Source organism: Coptis chinensis, chromosome 6 (assembly GCF_015680905.1).
Source record: "Coptis chinensis isolate HL-2020 chromosome 6, ASM1568090v1, whole genome shotgun sequence".
NCBI classification, from domain to species: Eukaryota; Viridiplantae; Streptophyta; class Magnoliopsida; order Ranunculales; family Ranunculaceae; genus Coptis; species Coptis chinensis.
In genome coordinates, this window is record NC_141461.1 from 14,104,814 (window position 1) to 14,123,895 (window position 19,082).

A 19,082-nucleotide genomic window follows, 5' to 3' on the forward strand; every position below is an offset into this window, starting at 1 on the left:
TTCGCCCTACAATGAACAAGCGACACGTGGCCATCCAAATATTTCCATCACTGAATCATTTGCACTGTGCATCTCACTCTGATCAGCTACCACATTTCATTGCTAACTTTTTTTTTTTTTTTTTTTTTTTTTTTTTTGATAATCCATTTCATTGCTAACTTACATATACAAAAGAGGGATATTGCATTTATTTTTTTAAGCTAAGTACGAAATATCTCCACTGCAAGCATTCAGTCCTACTTACCATAAGCTGCAAGGCCTGCAAGTATTGGAGATAGTTATATGTAGAAACGACCTTTGGCAACGAAGACAAAATCAATTTGCTTAAAGAAAGTTGATTTTGCAAAACAGCTCAATGTGGATTTCCCACAATGAAAGAAAGTTCGCACAACCTTCCAAACGCCAAATATGGTGTTTGCTTCTGTCGCAAAAGATGCAAAGTTGTCTGAAAATAGAAACATAGCTAATTCACAACACTCTGTATGCATCAAATGTCTTTCTCGTATGTCAGATTGTCAGTAGTCCACAACACTTTGTATATGATATGCATCAATATACCTTTTTGGTATGTCAATTAGTTGTCAGTTTTATACATACAAACCTTCCCATTTCCCTTATGAAGTCAGATATTGCATAGTGTCATTTCAATGGGTTGTGGAAGTGTGGAACACAATATAAAAGAGCAGAATTTAACTTCACCAAATTTGTCTGCTTGATAGGGATAACCACCGTTGGGTTCTAATTACAATCCATCAATTCGCAACCCCGGCCTTTCTTTCATTGTACAAAAGACAATTAATTGGTATCCAAATCCATTGTGAAAATGGTCATTATAAGTATTGCTTAAGCTGCCTTCTGCAATCTAGCAACACTAAGATCACAGCATACATTTACATGTTCCGGAGCGGCCTAAGAATTGCACATGCAAATGCATTCTACCAAATTCTCAGATTACAAAGGCATCAGAGCTACTAAAAGATCTCCATCAATTTGGAGTGATTTCATTACAAATTTTTGCCAAACGTTAAGAACATCCATCTATTTGCCCCGATCTTTATAATTTTTTATATGTGCATTTACAAACGACAGTGCCAAACAAATTTGCATTCTAACAAAATTTTCAAGTACGCCATGCAGAGGAAAACTCCATATCAACATCTTCTTCCCACCAAGTTGTTGTCTGTCATGGGTGTCACCAGATATCAGAGATAAATCAGATACACTTGCAAGAAATTTTCATATAATTTAAGCTAAATCTTAAACCTTCGACATAGGACATCATCCTAGAGGCAACTAAAATGTGAAACGAGAAGTAGAAGAAGTTTGTTAATTGAATTGGCATATCTACCATGGCACTAATCTATTATGTAGTGTACTTGATACAGACGCAGCAGAGAGCTCAGATCCACCATTCGTCAGGCGACCTCATAAGACACGATTTGAAATCAAATCAACAAAATGTGAGACACTGAAATCTTCAACGACAAAACTAACAAGAAACAGGCAAAACGGACGGAAGAAGATTGCCAATAGACTGAGTTGTACATCATCACCAAACCGGGGATTTGTCTAATCGTAATATAGCCAACTGCAAATGTCTAACTACCAATAAACTCCCTTCCGGATCCTATCAACCTTTCCCACTCCCCACATTGACCAACTTACAGAGACTTAAGAATAAGCTAGAAGTCACATGTATAACAGCTCCTCAGTTTTCGGAACAGATGAACATACAGAAAATTGTAGAAACAAACTACTATTAGAAAAGTTGCAAAATGAAGAAATCACCTTATAGCCTCTTCGCAGAAATTCCAGAGAGCTTCCTTTCTCCTCTTGTAGCCCAAGTACCCTCATGAGCTCTTCCTTAGTCTACAAACATACAAAACAAAAGAATGTAAAGCTGAAAATTCACACTTGACATCCACATGGCTACGTTAGTAACGAAATAGTAATCAATACTTACTTCACTAAGTGTGAAACGGGATGCACTTTCAGCTATACAAACGTAGGAACTATCACCTTGTTTAAGCATTACCTGCCAGGGTCCTGCAATCATACAAGTATATGTGCGTCCAGACTAACGGTGAGGAAAGGATTATACATTACACATTAGAGAAACCAATCACCAAACAGTATATTAAAGATCAAGTGGTTATTAGTCCTAATTTTCATTTTGTGGAAGGTGTGATATTAGTTTCTTTTTCCTTTGCTCTTAGTTTGTGAGAATGGGTGGGTAGGTTACTGAAAAGGAAAATGTTTTGAAGTGTGAGCTACACAATTGGAAAACTAGATAAAAATAATACTCCAGAATTATATTAATGTCGACAGTGGGATTATGATAAATAGCTTTTCTCTAGACAAGAAGAATTCTCACCCGGGTATAGGCGAAATAGTGCTCCAGTGTAATTTATAATGTAAGGTGCAACTGCAACTGTCTTCAGAATTAACAAACCAATAAGATCAATTCAAACATAATAAAGCCAAAAGTTTGGAAAGTAATTAGTACCTTCGAATAGTCCCTTAGTCGAATATAGAATACAGGAGTGAATTGGGAAAGAAACCGGTAATGCAAGTCTTTTGCGGGAAATCCAAAAAGGCCCAAATCAGCTCTACAAAATTAAGTGTCTGCTGTTCAATAGATAGAAAATCCAAGAAAATAGAGCATTAAGTTCCAACTTTAGTAATTAAGATCTTCTCATACCGCAGTGTGTCAAGTTCCAGATTGAATAGAAGAACAGGGGTCGATTTAGCAAATTTTTCCTGCAATGCCATGAAGAAATTCTATTTACTAGCAATACCAAAAAAAAAAGGAACTAGCCAAAGAGAAACTGTATATATCTACAGAGCTAACTTTCTGTCACAAGGAACTAGATAACTAAAGAACCAGTATTACAGAATTAAGAGGTTGAGAAGTGTCTCCAACAATCCTTTTTTGTTGGCTTAGACAGACGCAGATTAAAAGAGAAAGTATTTTGTGCAACGACTGTAATAAGAAATTAATATATCTCTAACTTTTAGCATAATAATGTAGCAGGTCAAAACAGAAATAGTTTGCACAATTGTTGAAACGATTCTGATATATCTTCTTCAAATAAAAGCAAATGTAATCTTATATTTTGTACAATTAGAAACAAGAATAAACAGGCCATGCCAAAACAATGGAGTTAGCGTACCAAATTGTGTCAACATGTCAATACTCATCCAGATGTATCACCAACATACTTTTGTAAAGAGGGGAATCGAGTAAAGCCTAAATTGGAATACGATATCATATAATACTTCAAAACATTGAAGACCCGCTAAGATATAAGGAAGAAACAGAAACAAGAAAACTTCAAAAGAAGATATCATACCACATAATTCTCTATACCAGAAAGCTCACGTGTGCTACAGTTAAGAAATACGAACAAAGACGGTGGCTGGTCAGACTCCCAACGACCTACACATATCGGAAGTGCCATTCAAAGTCAAAGTTTGACTCAAACTTTTAAGAAATGTTACAGGATTGAAAGAGAAGCATCATATAAAGATGACTACGGTTACTAGGACATTTGCTGGAGGATCATATGACATGTAATATTAAGGTACCTGACGCACTTTAGTGCAAATATATATATAAAGATGACTACAAGTGGCACAAAAATTATAGGCTGAGTTGTAAATTAGCTTAATTAAATAAAACTGTAAAATGGTGCTTAGGCTATCAAAGTAATTTCTATATAATATTATTAAGGTCCTCATTGTTCCTTATCCCTCCATCAGACAGCTTCCTCAAATGCTACCATCACAACCGTGTATTGCAATTCAGTAAGAAAAAGAGTCAGACAGTTACTAGTGAGTGATCACTGATGTATGTAAGTTAAATTGACACGGATACGTGTGTCTGTATCCGACACGGTGAAGTATCAAAAATTGAGGTATATAACATCGGACACGGTCACCTGGATACTACACGGATTATTTTTAAAATATGGTGTGTCCATGTAACATAGAAAATCGTCTATTGAGTATGTAATTCTTCCTATGTAAATAGGTATATGCTTCACATCTTCCCAATCATAATTCCAGGAATAAACAATCTTCCTACATTATTATCATGCCAATAAGTACAGATTTCGCAAGCAATTCTATACATTAGAAAGAAATTGCACTTGTATACCTATGACCTATCCTATCTCCTATCGCTTTGGTCCCAACAACTGTGGCATGGCACATTATTTTGCTTCTTGTCACATACAGGGAACTTCATAGTAAAAATCAGCCCAACAGATGTGAGTTCCAACATTTCAGTTAACATGAAAATTCAGCAACCAATGGATCTAAAACTCGTGCGCTTAGTGATAAGGAACAAGTCCTGCATGAAAAAAGAAAATGTGGAATGCATGTGGCCTCTTCGTATAGTTGTATATGCAAAACCAGCACTCATCCCATCCTTATTGCCCTCTAGACACACAAACATAAAATAGTCCAAGGGCAAAAGTTCCTACGTAACCAACAATCTTATAGCTGTACAATGAGCCAGAACTGACCTTCATTTTCATCATCAAAATCAAAATCTAAGGTGCTTCTTATTGATCTGAAGAATGTCCCAACAGCCCCCCTTGGAGTATCATCAAGCGAACCAACTGTTATACCTTTTATCTGAAAGAAATATAATTAATTGTTACTCTGTATTTCACCAACCAAGAAAGACAAAAAAATGAGGAAAGGAGAAATAATCGTTATCAAAAACTATAAATATACCGTGGGAGATGATAAGTAAAAATTAAAAAAGCACAAAAAGAACTATTTGCACCATACTGTGTCAATCGCCGCTTTGAAAAGCTTAGAAGCTCTGCGCTTTTCTGGATTGTCAGGGAACACCTGAATTTCAAATGAGAGTGAGCTCACACTTTTGAGTGGTAATAAGAAAAAATGGTAAAGAAAAAGAAACGAGAATTACAATACACGCCCTTGTTCCCTTCCTTTCTTGAAGATTCCTTATGATGGCTACAGCAAGTTGGACGTTGGCCTCAATGAAATCATCTGAAGATCCCTTCACGAAATTAGAAATTTGAGAGGATCATGTATATAGTTTAGTACATTATATGAAGAAAGCATCTGTCAGGGATCTACATCAGCAATTCACATATTTATATCAATAAGCTGCTAGGTACTGATTTGTTTTCCCCTTCTCAGTCTATAAAGTGTCTCATCGAGCAATATTTAAGACATCGTATCAAATCAATCTCAAAACTGCAAGGTAATTTCTGACCATGCAATTAAATGATTAATTAAACTGCACGGTACGTTATGCTGCTCAACAACCATGTGACAAAGTTTCCAGTGGACATAGTCTCAAGATATTCTCTTCAAAATGTCTATTTTCTTCCCAATTTGGTAAGGTTCATGAAGAGAGAAAAAGACCGCAAACAACAAACAGAACCATCATAGAAATGTCTGTGGTGCAAGTTGCCCATAAATATTATATCAGAAGATAAGCTCCATATATATTTAAGTGATCGTAAGACCACATTTACACAAACTAATCAGGATGCAAATATAACACAGTAAAAATATGTCTACTTTATCGAGAATTGCAACTTTCACATACTTGTAAATTGTAGAGAAATTGACTAAATAGGAATTGTAAGATAAAGCAAAGAAAGGGGTAAAAACAGAATGATGCCAGAAGAAACCAGAAATGCTGTGGACCTATCACTACAAAGTGAAGGCCCAATCAACGTGCGTATAGGAAAATAGGTAAAACAATGCACGATCACGCCAAGCAAGTGGCATTAAAAAGTGCTAAATCTAACTCACTAGCAGCTTCACAGCTAAGTAACTACAAATAGATATAATTTTCATAGAAAAATAAGTGCGAGAGGAGTACCTTGTAGGATGAAATGCTGCTAGGTAAAGGCCTGATAACATGATTCCATGCAAAGAAAAATCCAAATCAATGTCAAAATAGAAAATTGGACGCTCTTAAAAAACCGAAATTTAAAGTAATGAAAATAAAACAAAAAACATACGGGAACTCAATTTCCAAACGAGTTTTGCCATCATCAAGAGCAGAAATGAGAGAGTTAGCAGCATCACTGAGAAGAACCTCGAAAGACTTGGGCTTATAAAGTGGGACACCAACCTTAGGATCTACTTGTTGAGAAGTTTCTTTACTACTACAACGGATTGTATTGTAATGGTGCTTTGAAGAGAAGAAAGTAAAGTGTGGATAAGTAGAAGCTACGGAGATGGAATGAAGAGAAGGGGTTGAGCGTGGTTGATAATGGAGTGGATATGAAGAAGAGAAGGCCATTGCCATTGCCACTGCCATGGGAGGTTCTGTTATTTTAGTTAGATCAGTGTGGATAAAGAGTCTGGGACTGCCGAGATTTCAAAAGGTGAAATGTTGACCCACCACATCCAATGGGTTTGTTATATAGGATGTTGAAATGCAATGTAGAATTCCAAATTACCATTCCAAATTTTCAACGTGGTTTAAATTTATGCTGGTCGGATAAACTCAGTTAAAAACTATTGAGTTATCTCTCTTTAAAAACAGGCGTGCCCACACATTTTCCCATCAAAAAAAGATAAACTCATTTAAATTTGTAATTTTGTCTAGCAGCTATCTAAAATTAAATTGTGAATTACAGATGGCACAATTTATGTGTTGAATTAATGGACATACGTAGAAATTGTGTCGTCCATATCGATTTAACACATTAAAATAAAAAAACACGAATAATTTGCAAACTTTTGACATGCCAAATTTACGATGTGGCACCACCTTTTTAACATATCCCCATTGGACTTCTCTAATATTTTCCATAATTATGGACTATGGTACTACTTCTATGTGAAATTTCAAACGGTTTAATCGAACAACGAAATTGTGGCATCAACACTAAGAAATATACGGCGCAGTATAGTCAAGACCTTTGGGTATCGCGTAGTTTAGCAGAGTAACTAACTAATTTAATAAACTGGAAAAAACAGTTAACCGTTAAAAAGTTAAACCCTCAACTGGTTCCCTCCCCAAAAAAGCATAAACCCTGCACTCAATCCATGCCCAACATAAACAAATCTTTAAAGCTTCCCATATTCTCCAAAACCCATTTAAGCTCTCTCCTCAAGTTTCAATCCAGACTCATTTCATCTACATTAGTCCCTACCCATGAACACATTTCCCATCTCATTCTAGACCAAAACTCACATACCCAAGCTCTCCAAACCTTTAGATGGGCCTCAAAACTCCCAAACTTTACCCACAACCAAGCCACATACAGAGCTTTGGTTCATAAGTTATGTGTTTTTCGCCGTTTTGATACAGTCAAGGAAGTGCTTGAAGAAATGCCTGGTTTTATAGGTGTGGTGCCGGATGAGGATATATTTGTTACTATCGTACGTGGGCTTGGTCGAGCGAGGATGAATCGGAGAGCGGTTAAAGTACTTGAGTTAGTTACTCAATTTGGACAATACCCATCTTTGAAAATTTGTAATTCGATACTTGATGTTCTTGTAAAGGAAGATATTGATTTAGCTAGAAGGTTTTATAGGAAGAAGATGGCGAGTTGTGGTATTTATGGTGATGAATATACTTTTGGAATTTTGATGAAGGGACTTTGCTTGACTAATAGGATTGCTGATGGTTTTAAGCTTCTAACATTGATGAAATCTCGTGGTATTAGACCGAATACTGTGATATATAATACATTGATCCATGCTCTTAGTAGGAATGGGAATGTTGGGAAAGGTAAGAGTTTAATGAGTGAGATGGTAGAACCTAACGAGGTTACTTACAATATTTTGATTTCAGCATATTGTCGAGAAGGGAATTTAATTCAGGCCCTTTTGTTGTTGGAGAAGTGCTTTGAAAAAGAGTTCTTACCTGATGTTATCACAATCACTAAGGTGGTGGAACTTCTTTGTAATAAAGGTCGGGCCAAAGATGCTGTAGAGGTTTTGGAAAGAGTGGGTGAGAAGGGTGGTACGGTGGATGCAGTTGCTTACACAACTTTGATTAAGGGGTTCTGTAGTTTAGGAAAACCAAAGGTTGGACAGAGGTTCTTGAAGGAGATGGAAAGTAAGGGCTGTCTTCCAAATGTCAACACATACAATGCTTTGATCGCTGGTTTTTGTGCATCTGGGAAGTTGGATTCGGCACTTGATATGTTAAATGAGATGAAAACAGATGCAATCAGCCCAAATTTCATCACTTATGATACATTGATCAGAGGTTTATGCTTGGGAGGAAGGATGGAGGATGGATTCAAGCTCTTGGACCAAATGGAGGAGAGTAGAAGATGTGGGGGACAAATCGGTCCTTATAATAGTATCATATATGGTCTTTATAAGGAAAACCAATCAGACAAAGCACTTCAGTTTCTTAAAGATATGGGGAGCTTCTTCCCGAAAGCTGTCGAAATGAGCTTGAGACTATTGGGATTCTGTGAGGAAGGTGTTGTTGGGGAAGCAAAGAGGATTTATGATCAGATGATCGAAGAAGGGTCCCTTCCTAGTGCTCTTGTTTATGAAACCTTAATCAACTGCATGTGCCAGCAAGGGGACGTCCGGGAATCTTTTGAGCTGATGAACGAAATGGTTAGCCATGCCTATTTTCCTGTTGCATCAACATTCAATGCTCTGATCAGTGAATTTTGCAACCAAGGAAAGATAAATAATGCATTGAAGCTCATAGAGGAGATGGTTGGAACAGGTTGCAAACCTCAAGTAGGAAGCTATAGTCCATTGATTGATACTCTTTGCAAGAGAGGAGATTTTCAAAGAGCTGCAGGGCTTCTTTCAACAATGGCAGAGAAAGGCATTATTCCTGATTTGTTCACATGGCACACCATTCTAGTTTGTCTAACTCAACAAAAGCATTGGTTTGAAAACAGGTGCATAAAAAACCTGTCATGTTGGATTCTTGGGACTGGTAATCATTTTTCAAACAGTGAAGAAGGTTACCGTTGAGACACTAACTTCTTCCAAATTTGTTACCGATAATGTCTCAGTTTTGCTGGACTGCTTCACTTAGAGATTACATTTCTTCAGTTGCACTGAAAATTCTGTACACAACTTTCTAGTTTCTTAAGCTTTTCAGAGCGGTTGGTTAACCCACATGTTTTCCGGAGACTTCTTGTTCTGCATGGTCTGATTGGGTAACTATGGAATTCAGACGTCAATTATTTTCGAACTACAGGTCCTCATTTTTGCTTCTAGTCAACGGTCAGCTGCACATGAAGAGTGAACAGTCTGCTGCACCAAGAAAAGCAGGATGTATTGCAAGGGGAAAGAAGGGATCCATCCTACCAGTTGATTGAACTTTGATTGGAAGACCAACAAGATGAGGCATGCACATGACCAGGTGGTCAACACAGGTGCTAGCTGTTCATCATTATTTTGAAGGCAAATTGAGATGTTTGCTGTAATTATAGATAATACGAATATAGAGGAGCGTGAATCCTTGTTGCCTGTGCTTATCGCAGTCTCTTCCAGAAGGAAGCTTTCTGTGATGAGATCACTCTAGTTCATTGGGAGTTGAAATGAAATCCCAATTTAAGTTCAACTTTATTCCTCTTGGCAACGACAATAGATTTGAAGTATATTATTATTTTCAAGGCCAAATCAAATTTCGCAAGCTCTTGTATATAAATGGAGATATACAACAAATTTCTTTTTATAATATTCCGAGAATATACGACACCTATCAAAAACCTCTACAGAGAAAAAACTTAAATACACATAAATTTAGAACGATATAAAACCAGCTCCTTGGTCTGCTTCACAAACCTTTATAATTAAACTGATGCCTTGGATCAAGGAAAGAACCGCTATTACCAACCTAACCAATTGCCTGAAACACCCCAGAGAAGTTTGGTATCTTATCGACATGTTTCAATGCACGCTCAGCAATCTGTCTTGTCCGATAGTCACCATGACGAAATGCATCAACAAGAGCAGTGCTAATATTTGGGTCCCCAGAAACCTCATACGCAATTTCATCAGTCCTTAAAAGCCTCTCAACAACCCAAACAGAGCGCTGCCTCAAGATTTCTGACCTACTCTCAAGCATCACATCGAGTATTGGCTTGACTCCCTCTACCTCACACAAGATCATAACACCTTGCTCGGTGTCGACGTCATCTTCCAATAAAGTGCATAGCGCTGCAATTGCTGCTTCAACAACCTTCACATTTGTGTGGTCTAAACAAGCAACCAGCTTCCCCACAGCTTTTCCTTCAACAAGACAAAACGTGTCCTTCAGTGAACAGGTCCCATGGTGGAGCCGGCACAACCCAGTGATTGTTGGTGGCTTGCTGAAACATGGAAAGATAGAAGCACACACACCAGGCTTAGGCAAGTCTGGCACTTGCGTCAGACGTTTAGACTCTTCCGCTAGGTTCTCCAATGCCATGGCTGACACCATTTGGACCTTGTCCAGCCCATTTGACTGAAGGAGATCAATGAATAAAGCAGCAAGATTGTGCTCACGCACCAGAGTAACAGCATCAGAATTATCAGCCAAGACAAACGTAAGTCTTGCCAGGATTCGCACAAGCCCTTCTAGATATGGGGTCACAAAGCGACCACCCCGGGTTTCTCCTTGCCGGATCTGTCTAACCCTGGAGTCGACTACCTGGAATGCACCTTCATCCAGCAGTTGCCTAGTGAGTCCTGCATCCCTCTCTGGAAGGTCTGCTAACATACCAACAGCTGCAGCCTGCTCTTCAGTGACACCATTGTTTTCCGAAATTACTTTGATCAATCCGCCCAGCTGTCCTGCTGTACCACGCAAGGCATCTGTTAGCTCTTGACCCATGAGGGGCGAGAGGTTCTGGAGGAGTTTTATTGAAGCTACTCGCAGATCCTTTTGTGAAGCTTCAATGAATTGAATCAAACTGATGGTAGCACCAGAGCTTTTAATTGCTGTAACTACATTCTGAACAGTAGATTGAGAACTAGTGAGTCCAACAAGAACCTGCAGAAGCTTGCATTCAATGGCAGGACCTGTGTTGCTGATGAGATGGAGTAGGTTGTGGACCACGTCTTCTGATACCAGAGTCTGGTGTTCGGGCCCAAGTGGAACAAATTCAAAGTCATACCCTGAGCTCACCAGATTAGCAAGGATTGTTGCAGAGACCTCTTTCAGCCGCGTGGGAAGTTGATTTGCACCAACAGTGAAAAGGTCCTTGACAAGTGGGGGCAGAATCCCTGCTTCTATTAACACCTTTGCACTGGCATCAGAAGATGATATCTGATTCAAAGCCTTCAGTGCAGCTTCTCTTGACTGCATGTTGCCACTTCTCATGACGTTCACCAGTGAAGAACCCACCCTTCTAGCAACAACAACCTTTACATCATTGCTAAGAACCAGCTCACCAAGATATGCAGCCATTGCTAACTTGGTTTCAGGTGGACCTGCATCAAATTTCAACCGCTAAGACTGGTATAAAAACTTTATGATATATACCAATATAAAAAATTATGTCGTATTAACAAACTAAATTGACATTCAGGATGCTACTGGTGTACCTAAATCATTCAGGCAAAAAAAAAAAGGGAGTCCACAAGATAAACAAACACAACAAAGTCAAGCCAAGGCCAAGCCACATCTAAACAAGCCATTGACATAAATATTGAAACAATGTAACTTTTTGATGTTTTATACCCAAGTGTTGAAAAAATCGTAGTGGGATATACGACACTGAAAGAGGGAAAAAAAATGAAGGAAGCAGTGAAGCGAGATACTTTGATAAACAGATTATAACAAAGTGATTATTACATAGCTATGACAAATGCAACTGAAATACTACAAACAACCCAGATACAAGGAAAAAAAGATATATATGTATTTTGAAAGTGAACATTGCAACTAAAACCATAGAAAATTTAAAATAGATATTTTGACAGAAAAGGCATCATACTATGATATGTGATAAAAAGAGACGAGTTTGAAGAGCATGGAAATGAATTTTTGTTCAAGCATTATGATGAGCTTCAGCATAAACTTATTATTGTTGTCGGAGCCACAAGTAAAGAGAAAAGCATATTTTAAGAGCTTGTAACCATATATGGAGAGCATTTAAAGAATCAGCAATATTGTTATGCCAATGAAGAATATCTTCCTCCATCTTTTACGCTCCCTTCTTTTCGTCTAATCGGTTAAAGAGCATTGTTCTTTGCTACCTCCTAACATGCTCTGATATAGCATGCTCTATAAAATGAGATTACAACTAAGTGTGATTCAGTTTGAAGGAATAACCATGTAAAACAGAAAGTACTGAAGAGGGAAAAAGCACCTTCAAGTAGGAGAGTGAGAAGAGGCTGAAGTCTTCCATTTTCAGCCATCTGCTGCACATTTCTTTCGCACTTCTCCAGATTCTCCAGTGTTTTGTCTGCCTTCTCAACAGTCAAAACATTCTCTGAGTTACTGCTGGTCATCCCAACTAATATAAGGATTGCCCCATTGACAGCACCAATCTTTTCACACAGAGCTTCGGATTTTGAGAGCTCATACAACAATGACACAGCTTCCTCCCTCTCCTTCGATTGCTCATGAGACAAGAATTTCACAATCGTGCGTATAGTGTCACCTTCAGCTATTACTTCCTGAAAGCAAGAAAAAAGTTCAGACACCCTATTAATTTTTTTCTTGTGATGGTGTGCAGCTACTGACAAAGGAAATAAGCAAACCTGCAGACAACCTTATTATCTGCATCTTCTTCTGCAACAATGCACAGAGTTTCTAGGGTTTTACACCGAACTCTCCTGCTGCTGCTCTTTAACATATTAACGATCATTGGTATTAAATCTGCACTACGAATAAAATGTCTATTCGATCTGCTTTTCTGGCATATGTGCTGGATGTAGTTCAATGCCTTTAGAACATCCTGTTCAGAACTTCCTGGAGTCAAGGACCTATGTGCAATATCAAGCTGTGCAGCTTCGTTCCTTGCATTCCATTCTTCGATTGTGTTTCTCAGAGCTATACTAGGATTTAGCTCAGTGCTTTTTAGCTCTTTCAGGGTCAGAGGGCAAACTAGCTTCCTTCCACTCTCTTTGCATTCCTTAAGCCACTTTTCAATTGCTTCTCGCTCGTAACTTTGCCCATTCTCCAAGGTAACAGGATCACGCATTACTTGTTTTGTAAGAGGGCAAACAAATGCATCATAAATAGGTTCAATATGTGTTCTTTCGAGGCGAAAGCTATCATCTGATTGGCTACCGGTGTCAAGACTTCCATCCCAGCTTCCTTCCATCTCTCTATACTAGGAAAGCCTGCTAAGGAAAAAATATATATATATATATATATATATATGTTATAAAAAGACTAATTCCAAACAAAGAATTGTAGATTAAATGTGCCTCACAATTAGATTGTGAAATTTTAATGATTCAACTTAACATCAATCCAATGTACCAATAGTTTGTAAAAAGTCTCTTTCATTGTCTTTATGCAGTGAGACCAACCCTTACTTCTAAGTTCTAACTCGACCTTTTCACTATATTCCAAAATGTGGATTTACAATCCATAGTTTCAAACAGAAAAGAATTATGCATCAACATATAACATATCTACATTTACTGAACAGGTTCACCTAATCAAGAGTGGATCAAATATGAATACCAATAACATCATGCAAAAGTCAACCACATTTCTGAATTCCCCAAACCTAAGCTTACAATATCAGGGATCTAAAAAGTACAAAATGCAAAAGTCACTATGAGAATTTCATCTTAACTCTCTGTTGGCAGTGACCCATTGTGCTTAAACTAGTTCAAAAGCTCTAAAAAAAATCCAAAATTACACTGCATATTCAATCCAACACCTATTTGCATCTACTTTAACTATACTACCAATCAACAAACCACACACTAAACATACATACTTCATATTTTCAGCAAATCACTAAACACTTGAAAACAAGTAAAGATTCAATATTTGATAACAAAACCTAATTGAACAATCTACAAACTCACTACAATTCACATAATTGAGATAAAAAAAATGCATACCCAAGTGCTAATCCAGTCTGAAAAATGAAAAGCTTTCACATAAACTATACTTGAAAGTTAATGATCAAAGCTTGATGGAAACTTGTTTTAGAGTAATACCGAAGAAGCCAAATTGGTCTTGTTCCATAAGTGGACACAAAAGGTTTATGGGATAAACATGAAGAAGGAGGGAACGAAGAAAGGAGGGATTGAAGAGTGTTTGAAGAAAAGAGGATATGTATAAATAAATATAAAAAAGGTGAAAAGGAGGAAGAAGAGAACAACAGCGTAAGAGGAAATGAACAAAGTGTGGTTGTTGACTCTTGTTTTAAGTTTTCAGACTAGTACTCTTTTTTTGGCCTAAACCACAAGTTTGTTTACTACTACTACGCTGTCTTTTTTTTCCTTTTGTTCTACACTTCTACCTGTAGTACTTACTGTGCATGAAAATGAAAGTGAGACGTAAATAAAATATATGAAATAAAAAATTTGGTATGTTAAATTACGAAAGTGTGGTAAAAAACTAAAAACTATTAGTATACTGCTAAGCAGTGGGACATCAGGGAGAGGGAGAAAGAGGAGTGGAGATTGAGAGTGCGGAGAAAAAAAGGGAGGGACGAAGAGGAAAGACAAATAGAAATCAACTAAACACATTTTATTTCGCATATTTTCTTTCTGCCAAAACATTCACTCCGCTCACTTGAAAAACATGCTTTTCCTTTGGATTTAGAAGCCTCCCCTTCAAAGTTCAGACTTCAGCCCATGATATCAAGGATTGAACGTTGATTGAAATGTTATTGAAATATTAGAATACCTTGACTTCCCTGAGTTCCTGTTTTACTTTTTGAGTCTAGTTTGTACTTTGTAGGCATTATTTTAATTCGTCCTACTCATTATTTTCTTGTTTAATGCTTGTTGTTTTCATCATTGTTACGTACTTGTAGTAAATTCTTTCGCAAATCTGTAATTATTTGGCTGCCGGTTGCTGACGTGCTCGTATAACTTTCTTTTTTATTGTGTCATGCTCTTCATTGGTCTTGGGTTCTAGTGAGTGATTTTGTCTTCATATAGATTAATAAGTCAAATAAAATAGCTTAATAAAGTTAATTAAGCTTAAATTTCTGGTTTGCCAAAGGAGAATTCGGAGTCGGTAAGGGTGCCCAGAACTGGGGTGGTAGCTGGTCAGGTTGTAGGGGTTCAACCCCAACCGTCACCACTAATAACTAATCCCTTTACCAATCAGCTGTTAATCACACCAAACACATTCCTTGGCTCCATAATGTTCCCAACCTAAATTGATCGGAGCAATGGATTAGCTGATCATTTTGTTTTTCGATAATATGGATTAGCTGATCATAACTGTTTTGTGTGACTACGTATGATGGACAGATGGAGTGAGTGATATATTCATATAACGGATAAGATGAAAAACAGCTCAATTTTGATTGCTATTTTATTTATTGCTATTCAAACTTCAAACAACAAGCTGTCTTTGAAATCTAAATACAAACAAAACCAGCTATCGCTTTCATTAAGATAAGTCACTCTTCATCTTAGCTATTCTTGTTTATTCGCATTTAAACCCAATAAATATCATTGAAATCTGGGGGCATTTCAATTCCAAACTATAACTTCACTTTCTTGCATGGCCGGCACATTTTTGAAGGGTTGTTATATTAGAATCATAGGAAAAGTAGGTGGACCTGTGACACATAACAATTGTTGTTTATTTCCTTACCAAAACACAACTCAGAGGACACTAAAAATCCTAAAAGCTCCCACAACAAACGCACAGACACACCAAACATATAAACAAAAGAAACAATTAGAAGCCTGCTTGATTTGATGGGATTGCACAAAAGAGGTGGGGGGGCTTCTGGATCATACTTCAGATCGAATTTGATCATTCCCTTCAAGTTCATCTGACTGGAAGTCTGGAACAATGCTAACAACCAATGTTGCAGTGGTGCTACCTGCCTACCTCCATTTCCACCTTTGTGTCACATTTTTACCAACTATACACTGATCAGCTGCGCCAATCATCAGTTGTACTAATTCTGTGTCTGCCTTGCAGATTATCTTTTCTAGGGTCATTACTTAAAAGGTCAAACACACGCTTTACTTTATAATAATGTACTTTGTATCAAGTACAAAAGTATCTAAATGGTTCGAGAAACTTTTGTATATTATTTTTATTTTTATTTTTATTTTTTGATATTTAGAAACTTTTGTATTGGATGCCAGTATGAGGAGGACTTCAGCCTAATAGTCTGTTATCGCTTATTCCGCTTCTTATACTTGGAAGATAGCAATTTGGACATCTTGTTTTGTTGGCATCTTTCAAACCAACTTCATTCTCTTATGAAAAGTATTATTGATCAACTTCAACGCTTTTCTCCCCATACATCAGATAGTTGCACTTAAACAAAGCCGATTGTCTGTCTCAATCAGTGTAACACGGTGCCGACTGCAGTTTTCTCAAACAGTTTGTCTGGACATTTACAGTATGAAGACCTGGAACAATCAAAAGTTGGATCGTCATATAAATCCTCAGGGCTATTTGAACTTATAAAGGAACGATTCATCTCATTAACATAGCCATTCTCACTATCTCACATTTATAAACACCAAAACCTGATTTACTGGTCAAACCAACAATCAAATATCTATAACCTTACTTAAGGTCGTCCCTCATACAGTCATACTTGTTGCTTCCATATTGTCAAGCTAGCTTCATACCCACCTTCTACATTTCGCTGAAAGGTTAGGAGGATCAGACACGCACTAAAGGCGGTTCAGATAATCATGAACTCCCAAAATAGCAACTTCTGATACATTAGGAGCTGTGAAGCTGCAGCATTTCTGCAACATGAAACTCTCCCATGTCAATACACTTATCTCCTCTCTTAATGTATCAGTAGTCTAACTTTGTATGCCACAGGAGAGCCCATGGCTGAACAAGTATGTGCCGCCATGGGCATGTGCTCCAACCAACACCTGGCTGATATTCCTTTCCTCCGACATACCGCTCACTGCAAGCAGTAGAGAGTATTAACACCCTTTGTACGATAGAATTTGTAATATCTTAAGCAATCCAGTCCTTGTCTTCAATTGTCATTCAAGCTCATTCATGGTGGTTTTGGTACATAGCCTTCCCGCTGTAACAACAATAAGATGTCATTCAATATTTTATATATCTCTTCTGATTGAGGGTGTGACTTATCTTCAACCAAGAATTCATGGGACTTGCCATCCACCTCTATTGAGCTTAGCCCTGGAGTCTTCTTGACACCTCTGCCTCTCATCATACTTCTGACCATACTTACATCATCCCATCTCTTTTCAGTAGCATATATGTTTGCTAAAAGTACATAGTTTCCACTGTCATTCGGATCCAAACCAAGAAGCTTATCGTACGCCAACTTGCCCATATCCACATTTGCATGCATCCTAGATGCATTAAGAAGAGCACCCCAAGCGGCTTCATCTGGTTCCATGGGCATTCTCTTTATCAGCTCAAGTGCTTCTTCTAAGCGCCCAACTCGACCAAGTAGGTCAATCATGCACGCATAGTGTTTGTCCTTGGGCTCTATATCAAACACCTTTTTCATGTTTTTTAAATGTTCCCGTCCTTCAATGACCAAACCACCATGACAACAAGCAGACAAGACACCGACAAGCGTGATATCATCCGGCCTCGGTCCCAGTCTTTGCATTTGTTTAAAAAGGTTAAGTGCCTCCTCAGTGTACCCATGAACTGCATAACCAGAAATCATCGAATTCCAAGATACCAAATCCCTATCTGGCATTCTAGTAAAGAATTCCACAGCTGCATCTATACTCCCACATTTAGCACACATGTCTATAAACGCATTTGCCAGCTTAACACTTGGTTTAACTCTCTTTTGATCAACATAGTAGTGATATATTTTCTTACCTATATCCAAACGACCCAGTTGAGCACAGGAAGAGAATACACATACCAATGTACCCTCAACAGGTCTCAAAGTAGTCTCCTCCATCTCACGAAACAACTCCAAAGCCTCTTTCGGCTTATTCTTCTGTGAATAACCAGCAATCATTGCATTCCAAGATACCACATTCTTTTCCACCAATGCATCAAAATATTTTCTCGCAACTTCCAACTCTCCTTTTTTCGCATAACCATCCGTCATAATAGTCCAAGAGTAAACATCCCTTACCACCATCCTACCAAAAATTTCTCTAGCAATGTTCAAACACCCACACTTAACATACATATCCATCAATGCATTCAACATATTAAGTTTACATTCAACACTACTCTTCTCAATATACCCATGAACCAATCTACCTAACCTCAAATCTCCAATAACACAACAAGCAGAAAGCACTGCAACCATAGTAACCTCATTAGGCACAACCCCACTTCTCAACATCTCATTAAAAATCCTTAACCCCATACTGGGTATACTTTTCTGCACATAACAGTCAATAATAGTAGTCCAAGTAAAAACATCTTTCACAACACTTTCATCAAACAAAAGTTTAGCAGAACTTAAAAAACCATACTTTCCATAAAAATGCATTAAAACATTACGTAAAACAAGTTCAGAATCAAAACCCAACTTACAAACTATACAATGTATCTCCTCATTTACTATAACACCTCCTTTAAACAACTCACATGCTTTTATAGTGAAAACAAAGGTTTGTTTATTCATTTCAAGATGTTTACGTACCATTTCTCGAAATAAAAAGATTGACACTTTGGACTGTTTTGATTTTGAGTAATGTTTTACAATGGTGTTGTAGATATAAAGATTGTTTTGTGAAGTTATGCTTAAGAGATTGGTTGTGTGTGGAATGAGACATGTTCTGATTATGACTGCTTGAATTTGTTTGAAATGCGACATTTTTAAATGGAGGGGGTAAATGGTCAATTTGAGTGATGGGGTTTTGTCCGTTTTGAGGATTAGTCTGATTTTTGTGTTTGAATTTCATTTTGGTTTTGAAGAAGAAGAAGAGTGGGTGTCACTTTATATATCACTCATGTATATCCAAAAATATCGGAAAAATATCAGGGCATATCGGTTATGTATATCAAAAAATCAGGTGAC

General features: G+C 37.5%; 3 protein-coding genes and 1 pseudogene across 5 annotated transcripts; 1 reads left to right on the forward strand and 3 right to left on the reverse strand.

Annotated features, from left to right (window-relative positions):
- Positions 1-799: 799 nt before the first annotated feature.
- LPA3 (Low PSII Accumulation 3) lies at positions 800-6,388 on the reverse strand. Its single transcript, XM_086563758.1, has 12 exons — positions 6,015-6,388; positions 5,873-5,903; positions 4,943-5,035; positions 4,801-4,863; positions 4,530-4,641; positions 3,354-3,439; positions 2,702-2,760; positions 2,507-2,609; positions 2,375-2,435; positions 1,964-2,046; positions 1,789-1,869; positions 800-1,180 (listed from the first exon to the last, which is right to left on the reverse strand). Exons 1-12 carry the CDS (start codon positions 6,314-6,316, stop codon positions 1,121-1,123), a joined length of 1,134 nt encoding a protein of 377 aa, XP_086419884.1. The 5' UTR covers positions 6,317-6,388; the 3' UTR covers positions 800-1,120.
- Positions 6,389-6,907: 519 nt separating this feature from the next.
- LOC147491610 (Pentatricopeptide repeat (PPR) superfamily protein) lies at positions 6,908-9,549 on the forward strand. Its single transcript, XM_086563757.1, has one exon. It carries the CDS (start codon positions 7,051-7,053, stop codon positions 8,956-8,958), a length of 1,908 nt encoding a protein of 635 aa, XP_086419883.1. The 5' UTR covers positions 6,908-7,050; the 3' UTR covers positions 8,959-9,549.
- A 66-nt stretch (positions 9,550-9,615) lies between these two features.
- SAUL1 (senescence-associated E3 ubiquitin ligase 1) lies at positions 9,616-14,367 on the reverse strand. 2 transcript variants are annotated; one of them, XM_086563755.1, is made up of 4 exons: positions 14,005-14,367; positions 12,693-13,266; positions 12,288-12,597; positions 9,616-11,406 (listed from the first exon to the last, which is right to left on the reverse strand). In XM_086563755.1, exons 2-4 carry the CDS (start codon positions 13,245-13,247, stop codon positions 9,830-9,832), a joined length of 2,442 nt encoding a protein of 813 aa, XP_086419881.1. In that variant the 5' UTR covers positions 13,248-13,266; positions 14,005-14,367; the 3' UTR covers positions 9,616-9,829. The 2 variants fall into 2 exon arrangements, with proteins under 2 accessions (XP_086419881.1, XP_086419882.1); XM_086563756.1 differs by having other exon boundaries at positions 12,693-13,269; positions 14,005-14,362.
- A 1,978-nt stretch (positions 14,368-16,345) lies between these two features.
- On the reverse strand, positions 16,346-18,989 carry LOC147491612 (pentatricopeptide repeat-containing protein At2g22410, mitochondrial pseudogene; annotated as a pseudogene). Its single transcript, XR_015198147.1, has one exon. The product of XR_015198147.1 is annotated as a pentatricopeptide repeat-containing protein At2g22410, mitochondrial pseudogene (transcript).
- Positions 18,990-19,082: the final 93 nt, after the last annotated feature.

What these genes read in the sequence shown, in the direction of transcription:
- LOC147491610 (XM_086563757.1), top strand. Translation starts at nt 7,051, where the DNA reads ATGCCCAACATAAACAAATCTTTAAAGCTTCCCATATTCTCCAAAACC.
- SAUL1 (XM_086563755.1), bottom strand. Translation starts at nt 13,247, where the DNA reads ATGGAAGGAAGCTGGGATGGAAGTCTTGACACCGGTAGCCAATCAGAT. An exon ending in AAGAAGATGCAGATAATAAG is followed by an intron (nt 12,598 to 12,692) that starts GTTGTCTGCAGG and finishes TCTTGCTTTCAG; the next exon opens with GAAGTAATAGCTGAAGGTGA. An exon ending in TCTCACTCTCCTACTTGAAG is followed by an intron (nt 11,407 to 12,287) that starts GTGCTTTTTCCC and finishes AATTTGATGCAG; the next exon opens with GTCCACCTGAAACCAAGTTA.
- LPA3 (XM_086563758.1), bottom strand. Translation starts at nt 6,316, where the DNA reads ATGGCAGTGGCAATGGCAATGGCCTTCTCTTCTTCATATCCACTCCAT. An exon ending in CTGGAACTTGACACACTGCG is followed by an intron (nt 2,610 to 2,701) that starts GTATGAGAAGAT and finishes TTAATTTTGTAG; the next exon opens with AGCTGATTTGGGCCTTTTTG. An exon ending in GACTAAGGGACTATTCGAAG is followed by an intron (nt 2,436 to 2,506) that starts GTACTAATTACT and finishes TTAATTCTGAAG; the next exon opens with ACAGTTGCAGTTGCACCTTA.